Source organism: Epinephelus lanceolatus, chromosome 5 (assembly GCF_041903045.1).
Source record: "Epinephelus lanceolatus isolate andai-2023 chromosome 5, ASM4190304v1, whole genome shotgun sequence".
Classification (NCBI taxonomy): Eukaryota; Metazoa; Chordata; class Actinopteri; order Perciformes; family Serranidae; genus Epinephelus; species Epinephelus lanceolatus.
In genome coordinates, this window is record NC_135738.1 from 29792344 (window position 1) to 29817841 (window position 25498).

A 25498-nucleotide genomic window follows, 5' to 3' on the forward strand; every position below is an offset into this window, starting at 1 on the left:
GAATGGTAACACATGCAGGACAAATCCTCTTAAAGACCTATTTGTGTTTGCTGAAATACCATATGGAAATGATGAGCCCAAAGTCCCACATTCACAACACACATTGCTGAAAATGTGATGATGTTTCTTATAAACTGTGATTTGTGACTTTCATAAAGAAAATAACTTTTTTTCATATTTGCTGAAACTGTCGCCTTTATTCACACAGCACTAAATGAGACAGATAATCTGTGAAAAAAAATCATATTCCACTGTCTACTCTATTGCCTTGTAGCATTTTTTAAACAAATTTTGGACCTATTTTGCCTTTATTATAGTGCAGCTGGAGACTGACAGGAAAGTGGGGATAGAGAGGGGCAATGACACACAGCAAAGGGCCGCAGGTTGGAATTGTACCCTGGCCGCTGCAAAGGACTAAGCCTATACGGGGTGCACACTCTACCAGATGAGCTTTAGGTTGCGCCACCTTGTGGCATTTCTAATGGCATTACATCATGTCAGTGAAAACAACACATCAGAGCTGAGGAGTCTCTAACGCAACTGTCAGACATGTGAATCAGTGCTCACAAACTGCAGTCAAACCATCAAACTAAGCAACGTTTATCATGTATGGATCAAGATTGTGTTATTGCATTGTTTATTTCAGTCAGGAACACTAGAGAAGACAACTTTTATTTCCATTTGCAGTATTATATTTGGAGGTATGGCTCTGTTCTGGGGCCTCTCTGCCTTTCCTCGGGTTACGCAGAAAGCCTCTTCTATGCGCCTACATGGAAAGCCTGTGTGGAAAGCCCTAAGGTGGAGAGAGCACACCTCTCTGCCCTTCCATGTGCAAATGAGGAAAGCCTTATGCAGGGAGAGGGAGTAAACTTCCCTGCCCTTCCATGCACCTACATGGAAAGCCTAAGGCAGCAGCAGCAAAGACCCCCCAGGAACAGAGAAGAGTAAGCATAAAGGGAAAACAGAAATGACACTGATAAGTCAGATACAGCATGAAAAGGAGGAGGCAGGTTGCAAAGCATCTTGCAGAGGAAGCAGCAACAGTAGGCAGGCCAGAGCAGTTTGAATAGGGCACCCTGAATGAGATTTGCCAATTGGTTGCATAAAAAGGAATCATGTGATCTATCAGCTGACTCCCTTCCATCAGTCAGCTGCTGTAGCTGGGATGTGAGCTGAGCTTGACATCGTGTCTGAACTGACGCTGTGCTCAAATTCTGGCCTCAAATGTTTTCAGAAACATATTTTAGTGCACTGTTTAGCTGTAAAAGGAGAAAGTTGGTCCGGGCAGTGGGCGGTGCTTGGTACTTAGGTCGACATTATACAGCTAAATGGTACACTAAAAATACGTTCCTGAAAACATTTGAGGGGAGACATAAGCAATGCAGTAACAGAATTTTGATTCACATTTGATCAGCACTGCCAAGTTTGACAGTTTTACTGCAGTTAACAAGCCGTGATTGACATGATTGACAGTTCAGTTAGAGACTCCTTAGCTCTGATTGGTTGTTTTTTTGGCGTGTTACAGTAGATTCTGGCAAATGCGAAGCAGTAGGAGAAGGAGAAGGGGTCTCTCTCTCATGTACTTCTTTCAGAATATAGTGATAGATTTAAGCAAATAAAAATGTCACCAACTCTAGCTGTAATAGTCACACTATTAAAGACAGCGAGAGAGCGAGAATAAAGTATATAGCAGTTAATTTAAAGTGGTACTCCAGTGATTTAGTGTTGCACTTCTATTAAGTTGGGGTACTTGCGAGAAACGGATTAAAAAACCATTTGTCAAAGTCTGTGCAGCGCAGGATGAGATATCCTGACCCCATTATAGGTCAAGCTCTAAACATGCTCTATCCTACAATTCCCACAATGCAACTCATTAGCGTCTCTTTATTAGACCATCCCAGCCTGGTAAAAGCCCACTTACCGCAGTTCAAAGTCCACACCCCTGCTTTTTTAAGAGGCTTTTCATTGTAGTCCCTTAGTTGAGGTGACTCTGGTGACATAACTAGTTTTGTTTTAGCAGTCTTTAGAAAGTTCCCTTTCAGTTCCACAATGAATATTATGCAACAGTTTTAATTTATAAAGTATGAGCGCCTCTTTTATGTGCTGCCATTATACTTTACAGTATAATGGAACAATATGAATCATCTGCATTCACCTACTGTGGTCTGGTTGTTATTCAGTACATGCCAAAGATATCAAGGTTTTGTCGTAGCCAGCTTTTTTGGCTTTAAGGGTTATTTAGTGGGCACATGCTCTGTGGACAAGTACAGTTCGCAACACTGTAGTGTAATCAATAAACCTGGGGACTTGCATGTAGACACACACATCCACAGCAGGGAAAGAGAGAGAAGAAAGGGAGTATTTCACCGCCTGTCTGAGTTTCAATTTGTCCTAGTGAAGATGGAGGGAGTTTCAGCACAGGATATACGAGCAGGCCGGTCCGGAGCACGGGCAGGGCACACACTGGCTCTCAGCCCACAGATGCAGCTTTTGGCCTGGGCCGGCGAGAGATTAATCTCCTACCTGTCCCCTTGCAGCCCCAGAGCAGACTGTCTTCCCCCACAAGCCACACAGGCTCGAAGGCCACCTGAAGAATGGCCGTCAGAAACGTGATGGCAGGGGAGATTGTGTGTAGAGGCATGTTTGGGGGCGGTAAAAGAAGGAAGGAATTACAACACAAGTACTGCATATCTATAGCAGGGAACTTTTTTTCCCAATATCTCTCTTTCTTCCTCTCTTTTGTCTCCTTCGCTTGATTAACCGAGTGCTGAGACAAAGACTGTCACAGAAGCTTACAGCGTCTGCACCTTAGCAGAATTTACAAGCTTCTAAATCCCTTATGTCTAAGAGCTTTTCACACAACTTTTCCATCTTTTTGTGGTGTAACGCAACTTTATCATCCCTCTGATGCCTCCCATAGGAGGTCAGAGTGTATAGTGTATCAGAACCCTTCACATATATTGTAATACACTGTTGGCATGCTTCATTCTCTGACTGTGGGGACAGCTTACAGATGACAGAATGAAAAATAAACTGTCAACATGATATGACTTTGGGGAGATCAGATCATTGATCCTGGGTGTTTTGTCTGTGTATAGCAGCTGTAAGGGAACTATTTTTCCCATATTGCTCCAGTTCTTACAGACCTCTGAGGTCCTGAGCTTTCCTTGTTTCTTCAGTGCAGTTTCAGAGCTCTGTGGAGAACAGGTATATTTCCCTGTCTCTATAAGGGATATCTTTATTTTCTATGTGTGCTTTTTCAGCGGTTATTTCTTGAACTGATTTCCCTTTCTCGTTCTGTCTTTCTTTCTCTCAGGTACCTTGTGCTAGAACATGTGTCTGGTGGTGAGCTGTTTGACTACTTGGTGAAGAAGGGCAGGTTAACACCTAAAGAGGCCAGGAAATTCTTCAGACAGATCATGTCTGCCCTGGATTTTTGCCACAGTCATTCCATATGGTAAGTGAAATGATTCGCATGCAGAAAGACTGGTGGGAGTGTGCTGGTAAAAACACTGAATGAAAACATCCCACCTGTCTCTTATTGATGCTATTCATAGACGCTTTTCACTGCTGGGAGACAAAATGGACAATAAGTGGGGCAATAATAAGAAAGGGAAGATAATGTTTAGGTTTTACTATACATGGATAAAAGTAAGTTAAAGTAAAACAACTATAACAAGTGAATACATTCATTTAATTAAGTGTAATCAATTACAATAGTATGTGAGATGATCTGTCTACGCATAAAAGTAAACCTAATATATGAAGTGGAATCCTGCCTCCATTTTAGGGCTGTACCCAACTCAGAATTATATTGGTCAAATTGGATTTGGTTCAATACAAATATTCAACTATCTGGCCCTCCATATTGAATTTAGAGAGACAGCGACATTTCCATAATATAGTAAACAAGCCAAGTTAGCCCTCATTCATGCTAACCACACTAACAACAGATTGGAAATGTGAATCAGCATCTTTTGCAGACACTAGATATCAAACAAAAGCCAGAGACAGTATTGTATTAAGTTGCTGTCAGTTGTAAATTCACCACTTCTAAGCAGAAGGCACAAGGCTGACAGAGCTCTGGGCAGCTGTCTCCATCTCACATAGAATCACCCTGGGTCTGGGTCAACAGCTGCCTGTACTGGAGAGCAGCATGAAAGTGCTCACTCTGCAGCTTAATCTGGGGTTAAAACTCTCCCAGAAGTACGACCGATCAAGAAACAAAAAACGGGGCCCTAGTCCGTCTACACTTACATATCTTTGTCATATAAAGTGGATTCACAATGAATTACACAGAAGTTCTGGTACTCACTCTAACTTTACACTGAGTCACCATGCCATTTTAGACAACAGTGAACACCACATGACTATCTATTATCAGGTACTTGGGCTTAAAACCATAAAAAAAACACCTTCCCTGTCTGCATAAAACCATCACATACATTTAAAAAGACAAAACAGCCAATAAACAAGCATACCCAGGAGGTGTAACGAAGTCAATTTAGTTGTCATACAACATTGAACAAATAATAACTTCCCAAATAATGAATTTTAAAAAGATACAGATTCTTCCTGAAGTGAATCTACAATCTAAATTTCAATCAGTTTATTCATAGCTCGAGAGTGCTGTTTAGGTTTCAAACCAGTGATTCAATATGGAGATTACAGAACTGGGAAAACTTGATATTGCTTGTTATGAAAGTGTTTATTTTTCCTCTGTTATTAAAGTTTCAGCTTAAAAAGCTGAGGATGGTTGACACATGTCAAATAGACGGAGTCAAATATACCAACATGCATCGCGTCATATGGCCAGATAATGCAGCCCACATGGGATTTTTTTGCTCTCATGTGACATAGATGTGATTGTTTTCAGAGCAGTGTGGACACAGGAATATGGCTTTTGTCCAATCAGATCTGGGCCACTGTCAGATGTGGTCCTAAATCTGATACATATCCAATCGCTGGCCATGTGACCGCTGTGACAACGGTATTGGAATTCATGTGTTTGATTCATACATCCATGTTTTTTGCACATCATACTTAACTGTGCAGATGCAGATCACTCATCATACAGTGTCTGGGTGATCAGTTGAAACTACAGAAGGCTACCAGACACTTTCTGACCGGGACAGCTTGCCTGCATGCCATGACAACGTTGTCGTAAGATACCGACAGAGATATTGAAATGTAGCCCTGGACATCCTAAAATTTTGGAGAAACTGTTTCTGTGTCAAACCCTCCACATTGTGGCCCCACTACTTCTGACTCCTCTCCTGGCCGCACCCACACCTCTCTTTACAGACCTACTTATAGAGTTGTAGCTCAGCGTTCTGAGTTTCTTTGTCTTCTCACCCTCGAGCCATTGTTCCAAGAGCTCATATACTCGAATTGTCAATAGCTCGAAAATTTCCCTTTTCACGACAGCCCTGTATCCTGAAAGCAAACAAAGGTCCAATTATGTTATTTTGCTTAATAATTAGCCGTATGCTTTGTTTGAAGAGTGCCGTCGGAGAAGGAGCCCTTCAGAACAGTGGGCAGTCTGCTTCTCAGCATATGAGCAATTGTCATCCGACATCCATAGCAAAACCTTCAGGGGATGAACGTGTGCACAACTATGCCTGTTTTGCAAATGTTCCATTTTTGATGTTGTGACAATGTGCATGTGTGTGACGTTATTGGTCACATGTGAGGCATTTCAGTGCAGAGATTTGTTCACACTGATGTCAGATTATGTGTCACTTCAAATATGAATGTGAACAGTCCAGGCAGGAAGATCAGATCTGGGGAAAAAAGCAGAATTGAGCATTAAGCCCTGTAATGTGAACATAACCTAAAAATATAACTGACTCAACAGTGTGAGATGTATTTCTTATAATGAGCTAAAAGATAGTTTCTCATGAAACATCTGAGACTACTAAGAGTGGTTATTGTAATGACTAAATAATAGCTTTCTAGCACATCATTGTTATGCTTGAAATACAGATGGTTCACTCCTCCTCCAGATACAGTGCTCAGGTATCATTTTTAGAGCTACACAGAAGTGACTTTTTGTTAATACGCAGCACATTTTCTTTACTGTGCTCTGCTCAGTGTTGATGCATTGTATTTGTTAGAATTTGCTTTTAGGTACTTACTAATGTGATGCATTGTGTTTGGCTTCAGGGGGTAATTTAACTGTTTACAACCTCATAGACTAGAGGCAATCATATATACTTGAGAAGTCAAACATGTCAGCGGGGACTGATTCGGAGCGCTCGTTTCTGTGTGTGCGTGTGTGTTTCGTGTATCCATTTGTGATCTTAAAGCAGAGAGTTTTTTTTTTCTTCCTCTTCAGAGAGCGTATGCCTTTGCTCTGCATTTTGTCCTCCTGTGCCTGCACAGCAGAGCACAAGGACCATAGAGCGGAATGAGTTCAAGTGTATTTATTTTTACCTTGGTCACAATTTAATCTCCAGTGACTTTAGAGAAATGGGAAAAAAACGGAATGACGTGATAGCAACAAAAAATAAAACTACATTCACCTGATCAGTCGCAAGGAATGATCATATCAAGGGCGTTAAGCATGGCCAGCCATGCTTTACAGCAGGTGCCAGGTGAAAACAAGTAGAGTACATGGAGATATAAGCATGTAAAATGAGGTGAAACATAGTAATTGTACAGGCGAGAGATGGGACAGAGGTTGGTGTTAGTGTTCCCATTCTGCATTGGTACTCACCTGTGTTATTAGTGGTTAGTCTAATAGTTCTCTCTCGTACTTCTGTAATGTTTCTTTTATATTTATACTGGTTTTGTTCTGTCAATCCTATTTTAAAGCTGTCCTGTTTCAGACCTGAACAAATTTAAGAGTTTCTTAGAAGAGAAAGGTCAGAGTAAAGACCAGATCATGGGTGCAACTCCACTTGAATTATTGATAAGAATTCTGAGGTCACTCATGGGACCCGATCTTGCACCCAGTGCAAAGCAGCGCACATTGCTTGTTTCAGACTGGCGCAGTAGTCATTTTAATGGCCAGCGCCCATGTTGTGTAAGTAGCAATTGTACGTCTTTGCCATATGGTGCACATAGGCATGTAGGCCTTAAAAATGAAGTGTGATCAGGGGCAATGAAATGTGATTGCACCATTACCCAACAAAAACCTGGTCTACAGTCAGAATGGCGGAGTGTTTTCCCGCTATTTAAAGGGCAGGTTATTCAGATAGTAAGATGAGCCTACACAAGGCAATTCCACTCTGCTTGTGAAGCACCAAAGGATGAAGAGGGTGGGTAAAATAATACATCATTAATGAGGAAAATATTAATAACATTCGCTAGAATGTGAACATAGCAGAGAGCAGAGCAGAGCTGCAGAGGTGTTGTCTCACAGCAGACTCTATGAAGACAGACAGAGAGTATTACTTCATTGATTATTTCAAAAGCTAAAAGTTTAATTCTGTTCCCTCTTTCAAGGTTGTAACTGCCATTTTTAGTTTCACTGCTTAAACGTCCCTCGATATTTGCTGCAGTGACAGTAATGCTCTGACAGGATTACTCTCAGCAGAAGACCACGCACTCTTCTAGTTTGCCCAATCTGCCATGTCAATAGCAAAGTTCCAGGTGCAGACACTCCTGTCTTTTAAAGGGATCACACCCATGATTAATTAAGGGACTAAATACACTGAATACTTTTGCTCCTTGCGCCTTACTTTGTACCCAGATTATGCAATGTTTAACCATTGAAGTGGAGTTAGATACTCCCTGTATGTACTTGCACCTGCACTTAAAACAATGCACTATAGATGGTTAAATAGGACCTAGGTTGATTATGCTGCATGTTATTAGCTTGTTTCCTTGCTTCTCACACCACTGTAATATTCACAGACAGGGGCGTCACATTACAAACATTAAGACATCATCATAAAACCCCGTCACAGCAATGGCACAGCACGGCCATGACCAGAGAGGGTTTTATCGTGCAGCACTGCGATTGCTAGCCAGCCGGTCGACTCGTGATAACAATTTATGTGATTCCATCATAACTTTTGTGCCAAGGCTATTGTGACTGAAAGCGCTGGAGAGACTGAGGCTTTTCTTCTGTTCTCTGCACGGTTTAGTATACTTGAAAGTTGATGACGAAGGGGAAACCAAGCCGCTGAAAACAGATATGGTATCATATTCCTTAGAACCTGATGCAGAGTGCTACATGCCTGCGAGGTAGATTTACATAATGTTGCATGGACAATTAAAGGGACATAATTAAACTGGTTTGTCATGGTATGATTAGGTACGGTTGAATTTCTTTGATTTGATAAGCTTTGTGTTTTTGCACATTATAGAGGAGGCAGTTACATCGTAGCCGCTGCTGTAGTGTTTAATAATAAAGCCATTGTGGGAGCCCTTATACACAGCACAAGCTACTACGTCCTTGTGTCAGAATTATTTTATACTTCACTGATTGTCTCGGGACAGTGCACTTGAGATGATGTTATTCTTTGAAGCATCAAACAGGTGGTTGATAGATTCCATCTTGAATTCTCAAAGAGATTAAAAAAAGCAGCGATAACTCTTGTACCACTGGAAATAGAACAAAACTGTCCAACCTGAGGGAATGAAAGTTAGAAGTCTTTTATCAGTCTGTGTAAATAACCGACTGTGAGAAGAACAGATTAGTCCAATTAAGAGAAAGCATCTGGGACTGACATTAAGTGCATGCACATACATAGATTATCACGGCTCTTTTGTTGTAAGATTCACCAGCAGATTTATCTCTCCCGTCCTGATTTGCGTTGCCGCTGTCTCTCTGTCTTAGCTGCTTAAATCCCCTCGCTAACGCTCGTAGAAAATGATGCCTTGTAAATTTATCATGAGGAGGATTATTTGGGAGTGTTGCTGCACCCACTCGCCCTCCTCCCAACCTCAATTAGGGGCAAACAGACAGACAGACGCAACCCTTCTCACCTCCCTTCCATTCCCACTAATGAGATCCCAGCATCCCCTCAATAAAAAAGCATTTCTGCAATCATTTCTTCCATTTCTACTTGTCTGCGCAGGGGACCTACACAGGCCATTAGAAGTGCTCTTTTTTTTTTCTCCGTGATTCACCGTGCATAGGGGGGTAAACACATGCTCCTCTACCCTCCTTTTCTGCACACCTCCCTTCTTCACTTCTTCCCTTTGCCTCATGCATCCGCCCTCCGCCCACGTCCCATCCCCAAATATCTCTCTTGAGCCAGATGGATGTGAGCAGGGATATGAATGAAAGAGCGTAGAGGGCTGTTTATGACTCAGTGTTTCCGCTGCCTGATTCAGATCGCGCTCTGATTTTCGGCAGAGTTTACTTTTTTTTACAAGGAGGAAGAGAAAGGGACAAAGTGAAGCGCACAGGGATAGCTGACGAGGGAGATGAGGCACAGATAGGTAAGGGTAGGATAGAAACAGACACGAGAAAGGAATCGTCAGTAAGACATATTTATAATGAATGCTGAGGCAGTGAGAGAAAATCTGCATTGTAAGTTTATATAGATCCAGTGTCAAATTATCCCCCTCTCTCCTCCTGACTAAGACAAGTCTTGTGTTTGGATATTAATAGTTAAGTCTGCCAATGTGAGATCTGCCGCCTATGACTCAGATACGGAGATAGACTGACAGTCTGGTTAGAAAAGAGATGAGACTACAACCCACATAATGATAGGATATATCATTGATCTTCATCAAAGTCCATCTTTCAGCCCCACTACAGGGATGTCAGAGGTCAAGGTCAGCTACAGAACATCTCTCCGAGAGCTGCTTCGGATTCAGTTTGTTGCTCAAGGTCACAACAACAAAGCAGACGCGTGAAAGATGTGGTATTATATTTCAGGTAATTCACTTCCTTGTTTACCTGAGAGGGAATCCCCACAACAGCTTCAGCTGCAGCTTGTCAGTTTTGACATCCAACAAAATCCACATCTGCTACACTGTATGCACTCTCCAGAGAAGTCGATGTGGCAGTCTGCCATAACTGCAAGCACCCAGCAGAGACGCAGATTGATTGAGAGGAGTAAAGTGTATTTTCCTTGAACACTTCTCAAGCTGCTTGTGTGCTTTTTCATCACCCAGCTTTTGAAACAGATGACGAGAGGTTAATTTGAATGGCATTTGTCATTATCTACACAGTTGGCTACCTTTTTACTACACTCAAACTTGCTGTAGAAAGCATGGCACGCTCTGGTTTCCTGTGATAAAGCTAATGCACAATGTTTCTATTCTCATGTGAGCAATGAAGGAGTGTGGTATTGATTTTTTTTCCAGTGTTTCTGAAGCCACAGTGAGATTATACCCAGGATAGGAGGTCGAGTGAGCCAGAGTTGACACCAAACACACCCCTGTATCACTCCCCAGTCATTTTAACCACCCACTCCCATCACTCTACTTTCTCATATGCTGTACTAGCAGACATTTACTTCACCTACGTTTGCATGGGCATGAGCAAACACACTTACACACCAATTCCCAGAAACAGAAGCACGATTCCACCCTGACCAGAACACACTCTGTCCTCTCTCTCACCCCTGTTCTGTTTGTTTAGTAATGACTTTGGCCTCTCCCCCTGAAACCCAGTTAACACCCCCCATGTGTGTTCAATACAAAGTGAGTGTGTGTGGGTAAGAATTAAAGACTATCTGTCACATAAATTGACTCCAAGCATCCCACCTAGTAAGGCAGGGAATGCTGCTGCACCTTGGAAGGGAACCCCTTTTCCGTAAAGCTCAAAGCTTCATCATACATGCTCACACACACACGGTCACACAGCTTCGAATCCCTGACACTGATTATTACCGCCACCTACACGTGCACAAACAAATACCTGGTCCAGAAGTCACATTAAACCCACGCAGTGGCATAATCATGCACATCATCCAAAACCACCTTTCTCTCTCACCCTGCGTCTCCCACTCTCCCTCCATCATTAGCTGCTTTATTCCTCCCTTCCAGGGGCTGGGAGTGCCACATGCAAATTATTTTTGGTCTTCCAGTGAACTTGTATCCTCCAACAGTTACTGTCCATAACACACAGACTGAATAAGACGGCTAATCGCGAGCACCCCTAATAAAAACAGACTTGATGGGAGAAACTTTGACCCATGCTTTCGAGCATTTTGGAGACAGGAAACGGGTTACACAGATGGTGAGATGGAAACCTGATGTAGAAATTGTTGAATATTATTTGCCTTTTAACCTTTTTGGCTTTTGTTCATACTTACTTTTGTAGTATGGATCCTATGCACTGTTTTATGAATGAGACACCTGGAGTCCACATAGAGATTTTATCCCTTACAGGTTACAACAATGCATTTATTTTTTTTGGAGACTGAGATCATTTGGAGGAAATAAGCAGATCCCATTAATATTTTTGTTATGGAATCAGTGCATGGTACGATTGTCTCTCAGTTAGCTTGGCTGTTTAAAAATGGCAGGTTTGTGCACAATGTCCTGTGTCGTGCTAGTGGCGATTCTCTTTGACCAATTAGTTGTCTGTAGTGTTCTCACTCCACCCTCTAGCATTCACTCAGCTTGCTTTGAACCTCGACCGAGGAGGTATTATAAAAAATCCAGGTATTATCCACAACTTTTGCCAATGGAAAACCAAAAAATAGTGGTTCCAAGCACGATGAGTTGAGCTGTGGCTTACCAAGCACTGTAAATGAGGCTTTACTTTTCACTTAGCGTGTTTTCATCCTGCTGTTTTTATCTGTATTTTCAATTTGTGCACTAAAAAAACAGTAGAAATGCCACACTGATAGTTGAAATAATGCTTAAAAGTTTTTACACTTCCAGCTGTGGTGGAAAAGTTGGTTTATCAATGAAAACAAGATGCAGCCAAGTTCAGATGTAGCCAATAATAATCAATAATCGTCTATGAAGCATGTGACTCATTTGTCACTCAGGCTTCCGCTCCACTGAGTAGACAACAGAAGAGTGGCAGATGTGTGAGGGCCAATGAGGAGAATATAACCTTCCTCAAATTAATACATGAAACAAACACAGATGCAATATTTCCATCACGTTTTCGACATTGTTTTCCATCATTTGTGTTTTGACTGATGCTATTTCAATTATTATTTTAATATGCGCTCCACATGTGCGATGATTTAATGGCACCAGAGTGGAAACTTGCCACCAGCTGTTTACCTCACTGCACCCAACTCCTAGTATTAGCATAAAGCTGAATGGAAATGCATGACACAACTTCTTTGTCTGTCATCTAATGTAATCTCTATACAGCATGCACTTCATGTTAGCCTACGATCATCCTCTATACTCCGTGCATCCATTCCTCTATCAGGAGCAGCCTGTGCCCTTGTGGCTGTGTTTGTTGATATTCTTAGGAGAGTTTCCCGCAGATGACAGACTGTCTGTCTGTCTGCCTTCGTGCAGAAAGCCAGTACTTGTAGCCTATCATCATTACGGCTGATGGTTGCTAACAATACAGAGTGGAAATCTCTTCTCTCTCTCTCTCCTTGTCTTTTAAAATTTTCTGATATTTTCCTCTCCTGCAGAGACAGTTAAAGCATTGAGGTGTAACTGGGTGAGCGGAGGGAAGTTGATGTTGAGGGGAGGTGGAATGGAGAAATGGAAATGGGATGGGCAAAATGGGTATGGAAAATGGAGCCAGGGGAGGGAGAACAAAAGTAGTAGGTTGGTTTATGGTGCTTGATTTAGGGGGAATGGGCTGGTGGTTGTGAGGGGAATTGTAGCAGGAAAATGTGAGAGGGCTGGTTTAAAGAGAGAGGTGAAGAATGGGGTAAATGGAAGGTAAAGTAAAAGCGGCAGTAAAGAGAACATAAACAGCAGGTTGTTTAGACAATAAAAGTGAAAAATGATAACCAGATATAGGTATTGATAAAAAGTGTTCCAGGTGTCTAGTATTGACCAGGCACAGTGGACTATTTTTAGAGGAATTCTGCACCACCATGACTGTCTGTATTGGATGCCTTATGCTGCTATGGGTTTTTAATATCTATGCCACTCCTTCACTCCAATGCTTTTCTGACAGCATGTCTGTTTATTCTGCCTTGAAGGTCCGCTGCTCATCCTATCTTCCTCAGTCAAACTCCTCTGGATTAAGAGCAAACGCTGGGTTGCACACAAAGATTTGGCACAACAAAGCAAATAGTTTGTTTATTACAAAACTAGCCATCACTGTAATCCCACTTTTGACTCACTGCATTACATGCAACAATGCATTACTTCCCTGGTGTTGCTCCAACCCCCCCAAGAGGAACAGATAGAAATGCCCCAGATGGCACAAGATGGAACGCTCGTGTAACCAGTCACTGGAGAGGCAAATCTTGTGTGTAAAAGATAGCTTTGTGCCTCACTCTCAATTCTAATCCAGTTTAAATGCAAATAATATGAGAGGAGAAATGTGAAGGGCACCAGTATGAAGAAGCACTAAGTACTGTACTGTATACAGGAAAACTTTGAAGGTCATGTGACATCAAATTGACAAAAGGTGATATGATGGGAAAAAAAACTGCTTCAACTTACAGAGAAAAATAGCAGCATCTGAAATTGTTCTTTCATTGACTAATTACAGCACATATATTAAAGGTCTAGTGTGCAGGATTTAAGGGGATGTGTTGGCAGAAATGGAATATAATGTATAAGTATATTTTCTTTAGTGTATAAACACCTGAAAATAAGAATCATTGCAGTTTTTGTTACTTAGAATGAGCCATTTATATCTGCATAGGGAGCAGGTCCTCTTCCATCCAGTCTGCCATGTTGCACTGCCATGTTTTTACAGTAGCCCAAAACAGACAAACGAAACTCTAGGTCTAGATAGGGCCATTCAGGTAAAAACCTTCTTAGCAATGAACAATAAAGGAATTTAAACTGTGAGTTTGCACGTTTCAGTTGGTTGCAATCTGCAGTCTTCACCACTAGATGCCACTAAATCCCACGCACTGTTCCTTTAAAGGAAATCACTGTTGACATAGCATGTTGTTAAAAGTTGACATAAGACATTCGGACAATATTCAGAGCTTTGGCAATGGACAGTGTTAGTTGACACTTGTTCAGTGACCATTGATTGTTTCTTATTGTTGCTTTTCGGTAGCATTGGAAGCCCACTAAATATGATTCTGTAATATTTGTCACTAGAAACAATGAAAACACTTCAATTAAAAGCCTAGTCCCTTTTACTAGCTGGGTCTGGCTGCCATTTTGACAAATAAAGGCCTGTCTCCATTAAACGCCTGATCTTGTTGCCAAGCAGCTCATTTTATAGAAGTTCTTTGGATGTATAAAACCCGGTTGTTGGTTACAGACCTGAGCTAAGGTTAGATAGCTGTTTAGACTTGCATACAGAAATAAATGCTTAAAAAGTAATTAAACTTTTGTCAACCTGCAGATGCTACATTGTTAACTCTGTTAGATTCTCCACAATTTAATTGTTCAGTTCATTTTACTGAAACCATGTGCACCAAAGAATGCAGTAATTCATTCAGATTTACCAGCATGACCAAAAAACATGCGGTGACTCCCTTCCACTGAAGCTGTCAGAAAGTCAGAATATGTGTCCATTCCAGGTTTAACCAGTTAGTTAGTCATATTCATTTAGTCTGCCAGGGTCCACTGATCAAAAGAATCAAAGGGGTTTTTCATAAAAATCAATCCAAGTTATGATTTTTTGGGGGGCATTTTTAAGCCTTTAATCGATAGGACGGATGAGTGTGAAGGGGGGAGAGAGAGAGGGAGTGACATGCAGCAAAGGGCCACAGGCTGGAGTCGAACCCGGGCCGCTGCAGCAACAGCCTTGTACATGGGGTGCCTGCTCTACCACTAAGCCACTGACGCCCCATGAATATTGTTTTAACAAGATAAAGTGGTGTTGTGTCGGTATGCTGGGTGCTGTAAAACAAGTGTCAAAACTCACTCTCTCTCTGATTTCCCATCTGTCAGAGCTAGATCAAATGAATGATTCACAATAGATATGTTATTCAAAGCCTAATTTCAAAGTAATATTTAAGTGGAAAAATATTTCATTTTAATTATAATATTTAATTAAAGGCGATCCCAAATATAAGCCTATTTGAATTCAGTGATTTAAGCAAGTAATAGCCCGGGGCTATTAAGTGAAATTTTACAGTATATGAGACAATTTAATAAAATGGTGTATGTTCTTGTGAGCAGGGGGCTGCAAAGTAGCATCAGCTATTAGATACGTTACAGCCGTTAGTTTTTTGCTGTTTAATCATCTGTTACTGAATTGTCTTGAAGTAATTTCTTCGTGTAGCTGTTATGCTGTGGCCAAAACGTTAATATTGTTAGGGTAGTGTGGTGAAAGACATGTTCAGGCAATTGTACTTATTCGTCCTTTCCTTGTTATTATTGTAATAAAATTAGATTACAAGTTTTCTGAAGGGCTGAATATAAACCTTTAATTTATTAGTGCTTGTGACATCATGTGAATACCTTGCACACACCTGGCCTTGCTTCATATCTGTACCTTGAACAAATTGTGTTCCAAATGTGGTATCACTTACTCTGAAGCAGAAAAAGACATTAACTACAGAATAATAAAACAGCAAAACACATTCACCAATCACTTGCTTGAAGCAAAAATACAAAAAACAGAGCAATTTCATTAGACAGCAAAACACGGGGGAAAAAAAGACAACTTTATCTTTCTCATCCCTCATTGCTCTTAATACACAATTAACCCCACCGGCTAATGAACGATTGTGCCTAGCACATCGAAGTCAGCAGCCAGAATGTTGTCCCCCTTTGCTAATGCGATAGAATATTAGCCTAAAGCATTTTCAGTGAATGTGCTTGGTCTCTCGCTCTAATTGGGTCAACAGAAGCCTAAAAAAAGTTTGAGAGGGAAAAAAAGCCAAGATAGAAAGAGGAGAATTACACAGAGGTGTGCTGGAGGCTAAATGGGTGCATATCAGCTCCCAACGATGGTTAAAAACCCCACTTCAGCTAACAATGATGGTGCTGGGATAGCTTTAGCACTTCATGAAAATGCAAAAACAGGTGTGCTACTTCCCAGGCATGTTAATATGTCAGAAAGATGCATTTGAGCCATTAGTGTTAGTTTCAAGTGTTCCGGTTTAGCTAATTAGCGCCACATATCTCGGTGCGCTAATGCAGGCTTAACGAGAGGCAATATTAAACATAGTGAATGTCAAATGTGTCACAATGGGGAAAGTATATTTTCCTCAGGCTGGAGAATTTAGTTAGAAAACCGCTCATCATCATAAACACGTCTGGGATATTATAGGGATGTGAGCCCCAAGAGGACAGACCCAACCTTGTGTAAAACAGAACATATCAGCATGATACGTGCAAATGATCACAGGCAATTAAGAGCTTGGTGTTAAATTGCAAGAATCATGTCTAACAACCCCAGTGGGGTGTAAACCTTGCTCAGACAGCATGTAGACACGCATATGTGCCCTGTAAATTACACTGAACGGCATCGTAGGAGCGTAGTGTGAGGCCTGTGCCACAGATCAAGGTAGCATGCGTTAAAATATATATGCAGCTATAATGAATGACAGTAGTCGTCCTTAAATTGTAGCCTTCCTTTCGTGTTTTTATTTTTCTGTGCTGTGTTTTATATGGGTCGAGCATCGCACTAACATTCATATTCTTTCATTTCCTGCACAAAACACCTGCGCAAAAAACAATATGCACTCATGACATTTGGAGTATTTTATTAAAAAAAGCATCCCTCCAAGACTCGCTAGCAGCGCACAGCTTCCGAATCTCCAAGAAGATAAACTGCAGTTACATTCAAGCTCATTGCAGCTGTTGGATTTCGTTTAACAGCGTCTCCTCCTGTATGACATATGAGTGCAACGCCGAGATATCCCTGCTGCAAGGCCTGCTGTGTGAGCAAGATTACAGTTGCAAAGTGCAGCCTAATGTGTCAGAGAGGCAGTTTAATGTCCTATTATGGATACCAAGGTCTTGACAACCAATAAAGCATCCAGATGCAATTTGTCCCCTTGATGCTGTCGGTGGATAAATACGCTGTTGCCTTCTTTCTTTCGCAGATCGGTCTCTTGCGGTTCGGCTCTTTGTGTTTTACATATGATAGGCTTGTGATTACACAATGTTAATGCCACGTTTATGGGCCTTTTAGGTAATGATTTAGTGTGCATTTTTGCATCTGAGGCTGACAGTTGGAGAGTACTTAGATATTTATGACTCTGTTGAGGCTGTGGTTCTATGATTGGGGTCCGTTAGGATCGGCGGGTTATCTCCACTATGATTTCAATAGTAAATGATGTTTGCACACTGTTGTGCACACTTGGCACAATCAGCGCTGTCATTGCTGTGTCTTTTGTCACTGATGTCACACCAAATTATTTACCATCCTTCTGGGCCTGTCTTCTGGTCCCTGTGTCTACAAAGTTACGATTTGACCTTCTGTCATGTTTAAGCTCCAGTCACAAGTGATTTGTAACTTTCAGCTGTCTGAAACATTTAGATGCCGGGAGAGACATTGTTTTTTAAAGCATTATTTAATCAGGCATGTTGACGAAGACGCCAGCAGGAACAGAGGGAGACGTCCGGTACAACCTCACACTGGTAGCGCCTGAGCAGTTTGGCAAATATTTGTTCCTTCCTCATGTGCTTTGACGGTATTAGTTAAAAGACTAACTCTGTGATGTCAGGAGCCTGACATCACTGCCAGATGATGGTTGGTTGTGTGAATTGATAAAGGTTTTAGCCTGGGGAGAACTGTTTTAGATGCTATCTGTGTTTTATTTCAATTATAGCAGGGATCACAGAGACTGCCAGCGTGATAACAAACCAGCTGACAGCTAATCCCTCAGGACAGGAAAATGAGTTGTACAGCAGCTGATGTCATCTAAGGTTAAACGTCCATTGTGATGAGGCACTCTTCAAAGGCGGATGCATCCAGCTATTGCTCCTCTCCCCTTTCTATCATTAGTCTAAAGAGAAGATGAAAGTCTAGTTGATGACATCCTGACAGCCCTGTGGCTCTGTAACTCTCCTACTGATTACAAAAAGCGTAGAGGGAGGTAACCAAGTATACACATACAGTATGTAAGAATGCAGAGAAGAAAGATGGATAGCTATCAGTGCATGCCCACGTGGTGCTTCCCTCAGCCCCGGTAGACATCACAAGAAAAGCACGGTATGATGTGAGACAACCCTCGACCGTGGAAGAGATGTTAAATGCACAATAAAGCCCTAATGCTACTCTGCTTTTGAACAGTCACTCATCAAAATTGAGATTTTAACCTCCGACACAGCAACGGCATACGTGATCTAACGAAGATCTTCCTCTCAATGGTCTTTCTTGAGGAGGGAGATGATGTCCGTTGGATATTATCCCCCTCGCTGTGCTTAGCTGTAATGAATGGCAGCTAATGAACACCACCTCTGCGGCCGGCTCCCCTTGACGCCCTTTGGTTGGCCTGTTTGCTGGTGGCTGTCTGGGAGATGAGAGGACGGGGATGGGAGGGCGAAGAGAGAGGGAAACAGAAGGAGAAAAGGACACAGCAGGGGGCTGTCACACCTTGTACCAGCCCGGCGCTGAGGTGGGGGCCCCCTAGTTTGAGCGTGGACGGATCAAAGAGAGAGGTGTAGCAGAGAGGAGAAGGGCGCTCGGTAACAGGTTAAGATGCTGTGCTGTTCACAGTTGCCTGCGCGGATGTTGATCCAGGCTTTATCTGCAGGTGTTTGCAGCATGCCTTTAGTTTCTCCTCAGTTTTACTAGTTAAAAAACGTATGATGAGCTCTTTCATGTTTCATTAACTGTTTTATGTTTCTATCTCTTTCAGCCACAGGGATCTGAAGCCTGAGAACCTGTTGCTAGATGAAAAGAACAACATCAGGATAGCAGACTTTGGCATGGCCTCCCTTCAGGTCGGCGACAGTCTGCTGGAAACCAGCTGTGGGTAAGCAATACAGAAATCATGGTGATGCACGCTTTCTGATGCAGTGTCTGACTCACATCCTCTGGGGGTTGCAATTTAGACGATTCTAAGAATGTCCCGAAGGTAAAAATAGGTCGTAGTTGGAGGGCACATGGAGTTGCTGGTATGCAACAGAGAGAGACGGAGAGCAGGGTGGAGAAGCAATAGAGGATGATGAGTGGAGCTATCAAGCCCTCTGCGAGGTGCCGCGTTCTCAAAGCCTCTGTTATCGTGTGGTGTTGATCTCTCGAGTAGAGACGGTTGGCGTCTCTCACACAGAGTGCTATCTGGCTGTGAGCAGGGCCAGGGCCATGGACACACATTACTGCTCTCCGTCTCCTCATATCTGACGCTGAGTTTTTATGATCCGGCAGTCACGACCACGCCAGGCCCATCAATCCCGCAACGACTGTAATGAATTCTCTTGCAGGAAAAGTCACTTTCAAAGTCTTTCCAGTATGGTCATCCATATTGTGGGTGTGTGTTTTTTTTTAACCCTGAAGCATAGTGAACAGCACACAGGGTCACGTCTGTCAATAAAAGCAGCAGTTGATGATGGTTTACTTTTAAGTGCTGGGCTCATAAACTCAATGACAGCATGGATTAACAGGAAGATTTCACTGCTGTCCAGAAAGTTGTTCTCCAAGCACTTTCATTGCCTGAAGTTCACACTGGAAATGAGATGTCAACACATAAACACAGCCAATTTTTTGTTTTATTTTTCCACTTAATGAACTCTTGTATGCCCGAAGTAAAACAGGATTGCTCAGCTAGTGGAGCTCAAGCCTTTGATCAATCTTAGTAGGCAGGGTTCACAAGTTAAAACACGAAAAGAACATTTCAATTTTGTGATTTTTAGGGCTTCCTGTGAAGATTATGCGTAACTTGGCACACAAGGAAAAGAAAATCAATTTGGAGCTTAAAATAATGAAGGGGGTCACACAGGCAAATTAGATTTGTCTCTCAAATTAGATAATGAAGACAGAAGCATGAGAAATGGAGGTCCATAATTTCACCCCGCAAACTATTTTGGCATTCGTCCACGAACTGTTGTTCCTCATGTTGTCCTCTTTAGTGCTCTGCTAGTAGCAGCATGGATCTGCTCAACACTCTGGATTTGACATCAGCGTTGTGCATTATGTTCAAAGACACTTTGAAATCAGATTTGAGCAGCCAGAGTGGCCGGACCGAGACTCATCTGTAGAAATCTGATTGAAATCCCAATTCAAACTGCCTCCATATGTGGTTTGGATCAGATTTGCACAAATCACATTTCATGGGTTTTTACTGCTGTCCAAACTTCATAAAATTAATCTGGATACAATCTGGATATGCAAATAAAGGTTTTGGCTGGCAGTCTGAACAGGGCCATTTTAATGTGTGTCAACTGTAGATTCAGAAAAATATCTGTTCAGTGAGAACGGTATATGACGGACTCTAAATCAGTCCAGTAGATGTAAATCATGTGGTATTTTTGTGTGATCTGGATGTCTTGGGGAGAATCTCTGCTTTGTGGCTACACATGACACTGCGTGCAGGGCGAGGAGATAGAGAGGCCGCTGTGACATCTGTCCCCAGCTCAGGCCTGATTCTGTCCAGATTATACCTCCAAATCAGCCACAGCTGAAATTACACACACTTGAACACACGCAATTCCACAAACACACATGCACACACAGAGCCGGCGAGGCTTAATTCATCCCCGACCTCTTGGACCCTTTGTCCTCTGCTTGTTTGGTTGTCTCTGTGTCTGTCTCTGACTCCCTCTCACACGCACGCACATTTAAGCGCGTGCATGCGCACACACAAGCATGCAGCTAAAACTGTTGCATAATTTTTTTCCAGCAGTAGCGCAGTGCCTAAGCTCTCATGACTCATCGGTAGAAATCAAGCCAAGTGAGAGCAGTGTGCATCGCTATCTGCAAGTAAAATGTGCAAGATTGAGTCACTCTGCAGCCCATGATGACCACGCTGATGTGTTTCCTTTTCCTAGAAAGGCCGCAGAATGCGACAGCTCTTACTCAGCTTTTTGCATTATCCCGTGGACCAGCTGTATCTATATTTGATTGCGTTCTGCTCCCACTCTGAGCAGTGCTGCTATCCAGATCCAGGTGCAGTGCATCTGCTTAGTCCCCCCACATACATTTGCAAAGTGCTAAAGGTACTTGTTGCTGGTGGGAACACAGAGCTGTCTCACAGATGCAGGCACAGACTCCCACACTCCCACACACAGCCCAAGTCAAAGTAGTTCAGTTTTCGTTCCACTCTCAGCTCCATCATCGCATCCCGCTCCGTATGTGTGCGCGAGCGTGTGTCTCACAGGAAGTTTGTGTGTCTTGCCTAATACATGTGAATGCGCCATACACTGTATGCGTGGTTATTGATTATTCATGCTCTTCTGACTGTCCCATCTCTAAGTGTAGATATGACAGTTTTTAATTAAACACATTTATCTGGCCCCCTCTCACCATGCTGCCATCTGACACAAATGTATTCCATTTGCCACGGGTAATGGAGCTGAGTGAAGATGAGACTCGCCACAGGTAGAGTAGGGGGAGCCTCGTAGCACATACATAAATACATGCACACACATATATAGATGAGCGGAGGCGCTGACGAGCACGTACAAATATGGATTCAGGAAGGCGCGCACAATCTCTCTCTCTCTGTTGTAAGCCCAGCTGCGAGTTCATCAGCGCTTGCTGTTTGTTCAGTTCTGTTGCTTTGATTGATGAAAGGAAATTATCTCGTAAGCAGTCAGGAGCCGCACAAATTTGGCTCAAAAAGATGAATTTTCATAAAGACAACCACATATCTCAGTGTTTCCTCAATACTGCCGGCCCATACTGCTGATTTTTTTCACTGCTCCATACGACCTCATATCTCTCAAGCTCATGTGACTCATCGTGCAAACTGTAGGCAATGTGCTGTGTATAATCTTGCGGTTAACTTATGAATACATTTTTGGTCCAGACATCTCTCTGCAAACAGTCTGACACTGATAGGCCCTTGTAGATAAAGAGAGCTTTTCATGCATCTTTATCCTTTCTGTTTCCCCACTTCAGCCGTCTGCTTGAGTACAATCTCAGGTCCTTAACCAAATGTGTTTTCTGTCTTCGTGCTGTCGGGCAAACCACTTAGAGCAGCATTCTGTCCCACTACACTGCTATTTGTTGCCCTCGGAATAATAACGCCAAATTTTCTGTTCCGTCTGTTAATGCTATTTATGTGATGTTAGCGGTGTTAGGTTGAGAGAATAAATGAGCAAGAAAAGACTGATGTTATGTCAACCCACGCACAACTGTTCTTCAAAAGGCTGCATTTTTCACTCTGGTTGCAGGGAAGTGGCTTTCACAGCTCTCTATTTATCTTTAGTATCCTAGTCTATAGTGTGAACTTCTGGTATGAGCAGCGAGGGATTTTTTAACCTGATATATATTTCATGATGTGTTGGTTTTTATATGTGGCCAGAATTTTAATGTGGTAAGCTACGCTAAAATTAAATGAACTTTATATACACCTTTAATTAAGTTAGGCCATTAAATGCAGGTAAGGCACAGCAGGAAGTCATGAATACTCATGGACCCTTGCCACATGACTTTGGAAGTTTTAACAAGTCCAACAGTGAGGAGATTATCAAGTATGGAGTTTAAAAGCAGACATACGTGGGCATACATGGAAAGTAAGCCATAGAATTAAGGTTAGAGTAGAAGAGAGGTGAGCTCTTCTAAACATATCCTCTAGATGATATGGCTGACTGATTTAGTGTTCTAGCACTGGCAAATTAGGATTCAGCTCAGATGCATGTATTCCAGTCTTTACCTTCACTCTGTGTTTGCCACCTAAAGCCCCTGCAAATAATTAGTTTATATTCACGCTGGTTCCAGCTGTGACTCGTGTGCGGTGGCACTCATGAGGCATAACTAGTGCAAATCTCAGGCTTGTTTTTTATTTTCATTCCCCGCTCATCTGCATAATGCACTATGACACTTGCAATCAGGAGGTTCCGTATTTGCATAGGCTCGTGTTTGAGCTTCCCCTGTCGACATGGCGGCAGTGTTTGTTATCGGCCAGTATTTTGACAGCCAGAGGGAGCCGCGCCGTCAGGGCTGGTATTCATGAGCACACAAGACAACAGCCAAGCTAATGGGCGCCATGTTTACAGACTTCAGATAGTCTCTCATTAGAGCCAAATATCCCGGTGTTAGATTAGAGTGAGCGGGAGAAGGAGGCGGAGGACGTATCACATCACCAGCATGGGCTGAGAAGTTTGGGGAGACAGGTGCCTGATTTGCTTTCTGTTCGCCGTCACACGTAGGCATGTTGAAAAATGAGCAGAGCGTTGCCCAAAATCAGTGAAACAAAGAAACATCCTGTAGCTAAAGTGGTCTTTGGTTTGCAAAACATGGATTATCACTACTCCTTCTCTTTTTACTTCCAGGGGGTGAGTTTGGCAATGTCAAAGAGCTGCAAAAGCGCCACTGTATGTATAGAATAACAAGTCGCTCCACAGCTTCTCATAGCCAGTGGCTTTACGGAGCAGCTCCATAAATCTTCATACGATATTGATGTGTCAATCTAGTCATTGGGTTTACTGTCAGCCCATCCAGGTGCAGTAAAGATTAGTGGGGTCTGTTCACTGTCTGCTGTGAGAGGATGCCCTTGAGTGAGCAAGCAGGAGGACATCCAAACACCCTCGGGACGTCTAAACTTCCAAAGCACATCTTGATCTATGCTCACTTGAGACATTTATTGTCTGCCTGAATTGTTCTTTTTACATTTTCATGCAGTGGTGTTTGACTGTTTAATGTGTGTTGTGTCATGGTTTTATAACCTAGACTTACTCTGCGATACAGGAATACAAACGGAGAAGTCCTTAAATAACCTAGATTTCCTTCTTTCCTTGTGTTATTTCCTGAATTCATGCACTTTTTTTCTGTTTTCCCAACAGATCTCCACACTACGCCTGTCCAGAGGTCATCAGGGTGAGTCATTTTTCACTGAGTCATATTTTTTTTAATAGTCCATCATCTTATTTTAACCAACCCTTACACTCTGCCCTAACAAACACTCTCTCGTCCTTAGGGAGAGAAGTATGATGGGAGGAAAGCAGACGTCTGGAGCTGTGGGGTCATTCTTTTTGCCCTGTTGGTGGTGAGTGTCAGCTTGTTCTTTACTAAGTAATGGCGATTGGACTGACATACAGTTTCGTATTCTCCAAAGAAATATGGCAAAGCATGAAGTGTGGCCTCCCATTTATAGCCAAACAGTACGACCAGCCGCTCCACCAGCTGTAATGGCTCAAAAGTAGAAAGCAAGTCAGCCTTGCGACAGGACATTCCCAACTTTGCACTCTTGCTGTTGACTCGACGCTGACCCTAATGGAATGAGAAGATGGAGCTTGAACCCGCCACGGAGCCTCAAACAGAAACTCAGGGTTCAGGGAGTTAAATTCCAAATCCTTTCATTTAGAAGGTCTTACTGGGGGAAAAAAATGTTTCAGAAACGCCCTCAAGCTGAAATTCTTGCGCAACAGAAAGATCAGAGAATAGAGGCATCTTTTTATTCATTATCCTGTATCCACACACAACGCTGTATCCATAATCAGGTCTATTCTCCAGCTACATTATGTCTGTGGTTCCCCAGCCATGCAGCCCTGAAGCTTTGTTTCATCAACAGCTGTACTGTAGTTCCTACACACTCCTGCTCCATGAATAATTCATACAGCCAAACTGAAAGAAGAGAGCCCAAAATAAATACCAACGCTGACAGGGCGGCTTTTGGCCACAGGCCCTGCGTATTTGTCTTTGTTTTTGCCTCTTTCTCTCTCACTCAGTCTCTTTCTGTCTCGTGTGTGTGTGTGTGTGTGTGTGTGTGTGTGTGTATGTGTACTTGTGTTAAGGACAGTCTCCCTTGTACTCTTGTGTTGCGTAAAGCTGATGTTGTTTACCATTGTCTACATCGTGACCGCACTTCTCTCGCTCCAAACAAAAGTTTCTTCCCCGACGCCTTTTGACTGCAGATGAATATTGTCTTTCTCCTGTTTCGTCCTGTCGTCTGGCTGCGAGATAACCATTTGTCTGATTGTGGGAGACACGCATACTCCCCAGCAGTTAGGCTGCGCTCAGATCATCTGTTACCAAAGCCTGCCCCCCCCCCTTCTTTTTTTCCTCTTCTACCTTTCTTCATTTCTCAGCCTTTCTTTCTGTCTCTCTCACCCTTTCCCGCTTTCTCTCCCCCTCCATCTTGTCTTGTGGAGGTTGTCATTCATCAAACAGCCACATCTGCGAGGTGTCAACCCGCTCTGATAAATGACTCTGATGAGGGAATGCTAAATGAACGAGGTAAATGAGAAAGCTGGGTAATTATTAGAAAAGCCCCGTTTTCAGCTTACCGCTGTTTATTATTTATTTTGCATTGTGGCTGAGGGCATAATGCTCTAATTGGAGAGCTGAACAAGTTGAGAAAGCAAGCCTGTTCTTTAAGTCGTGCAGGATTTAGACTCAAAATGCAGTTTCATTTCTCCTGGCGAGCCTTGTTAGTCATTCATATTCTTGCTTTTTTCTTTTCTG

The 25498-nt window shown here is 42.6% G+C and overlaps 1 protein-coding gene across 7 annotated transcripts in view; it reads left to right on the forward strand.

The window, feature by feature from the left end:
* brsk2a (BR serine/threonine kinase 2a) overlaps positions 1–25498 on the forward strand; it is a 206128-nt gene that overhangs the window by 147252 nt on the left and 33378 nt on the right. For all 7 annotated transcript variants that reach the window (XM_078168023.1, XM_078168025.1, XM_078168027.1 and 4 more), the window contains exons 4-7: positions 3317–3457; positions 18792–18908; positions 23878–23911; positions 24012–24080. In XM_078168023.1, coding sequence (XP_078024149.1) covers positions 3317–3457; positions 18792–18908; positions 23878–23911; positions 24012–24080 — 361 coding nt within the window. The remainder of the gene's footprint in view (positions 1–3316; positions 3458–18791; positions 18909–23877; positions 23912–24011; positions 24081–25498) is intronic.